This window comes from Monoraphidium neglectum (assembly GCF_000611645.1).
Source record: "Monoraphidium neglectum strain SAG 48.87 unplaced genomic scaffold scaffold00722, whole genome shotgun sequence".
Classification (NCBI taxonomy): domain Eukaryota; kingdom Viridiplantae; phylum Chlorophyta; class Chlorophyceae; order Sphaeropleales; family Selenastraceae; genus Monoraphidium; species Monoraphidium neglectum.
Window position 1 is genome coordinate 9830 of NW_014012906.1, and position 615 is coordinate 10444.

General features: G+C 72.0%; 1 protein-coding gene across 1 annotated transcript in view; it reads right to left on the reverse strand.

Annotated features, from left to right (window-relative positions):
* The window catches only part of MNEG_4993 (Protein PRY1), a gene marked incomplete at both ends in the record, with an annotated part of 6263 nt that overhangs the window by 3644 nt on the left and 2004 nt on the right, over window positions 1-615 (reverse strand). Inside the window, one exon of the mRNA XM_014046533.1 lies at window positions 143-445. Coding sequence (XP_013901987.1) covers window positions 143-445 — 303 coding nt within the window. The remainder of the gene's footprint in view (window positions 1-142; window positions 446-615) is intronic.

Consider the following 615-nt stretch of genomic DNA (forward strand, 5'->3'; position numbering starts at 1 on the left):
CCCCCGCCGCAGCGCCCGGGCCGGCGCGCACGGCGGGCGTCGCACCAGCAGCGACGTCTCCAGGAGTTGGCGACACCATCAGCGGCGTCTCCACCCGCGCCGCCGCCCCCGGCCTTCCCGCGGCGCCCCGCTCCCCGGGCACCTGCTGGCTGCTTCCACCGGCCTCGCCGGCGCCGTCGGCGCTGCACTGATGCGGCCCGGGGCGGACGGCGGCGTCGTTGCCAGCTGTCGCAGGATCCAGGAACCTCATCTCTGCCTCCTTAAAGAAAGCCTCCGCATTCATGCCCGGCCATAAATTCGCGTCTGCGACCTCCAGGGCCCGCCCCCGCGCCCGGTACCGCGCCGCGGCGGCCGGCGGCGCGGCGGCGAGGGCGACGGCCAGCGTCGAGGACTGAAGGGCTGAGGGCGTGACGCCGTCGGGGAAGGCGCCGGGCAGGCCAAGGGCCTGGGGTAGGATTTTGGGGGGGGGATCCACATGCGTGTGAGCGCCAGGGAAGGAGGGGGGATGGGCGGTGCACATATTTGCGACAGCTGGTTCTAGGACTGGAGAATGGAAAGATTCTGCGGGAAAAGGTTCAGAGGGCCACACCGCGTGGGGTTGTTGTTGCTGGGGGG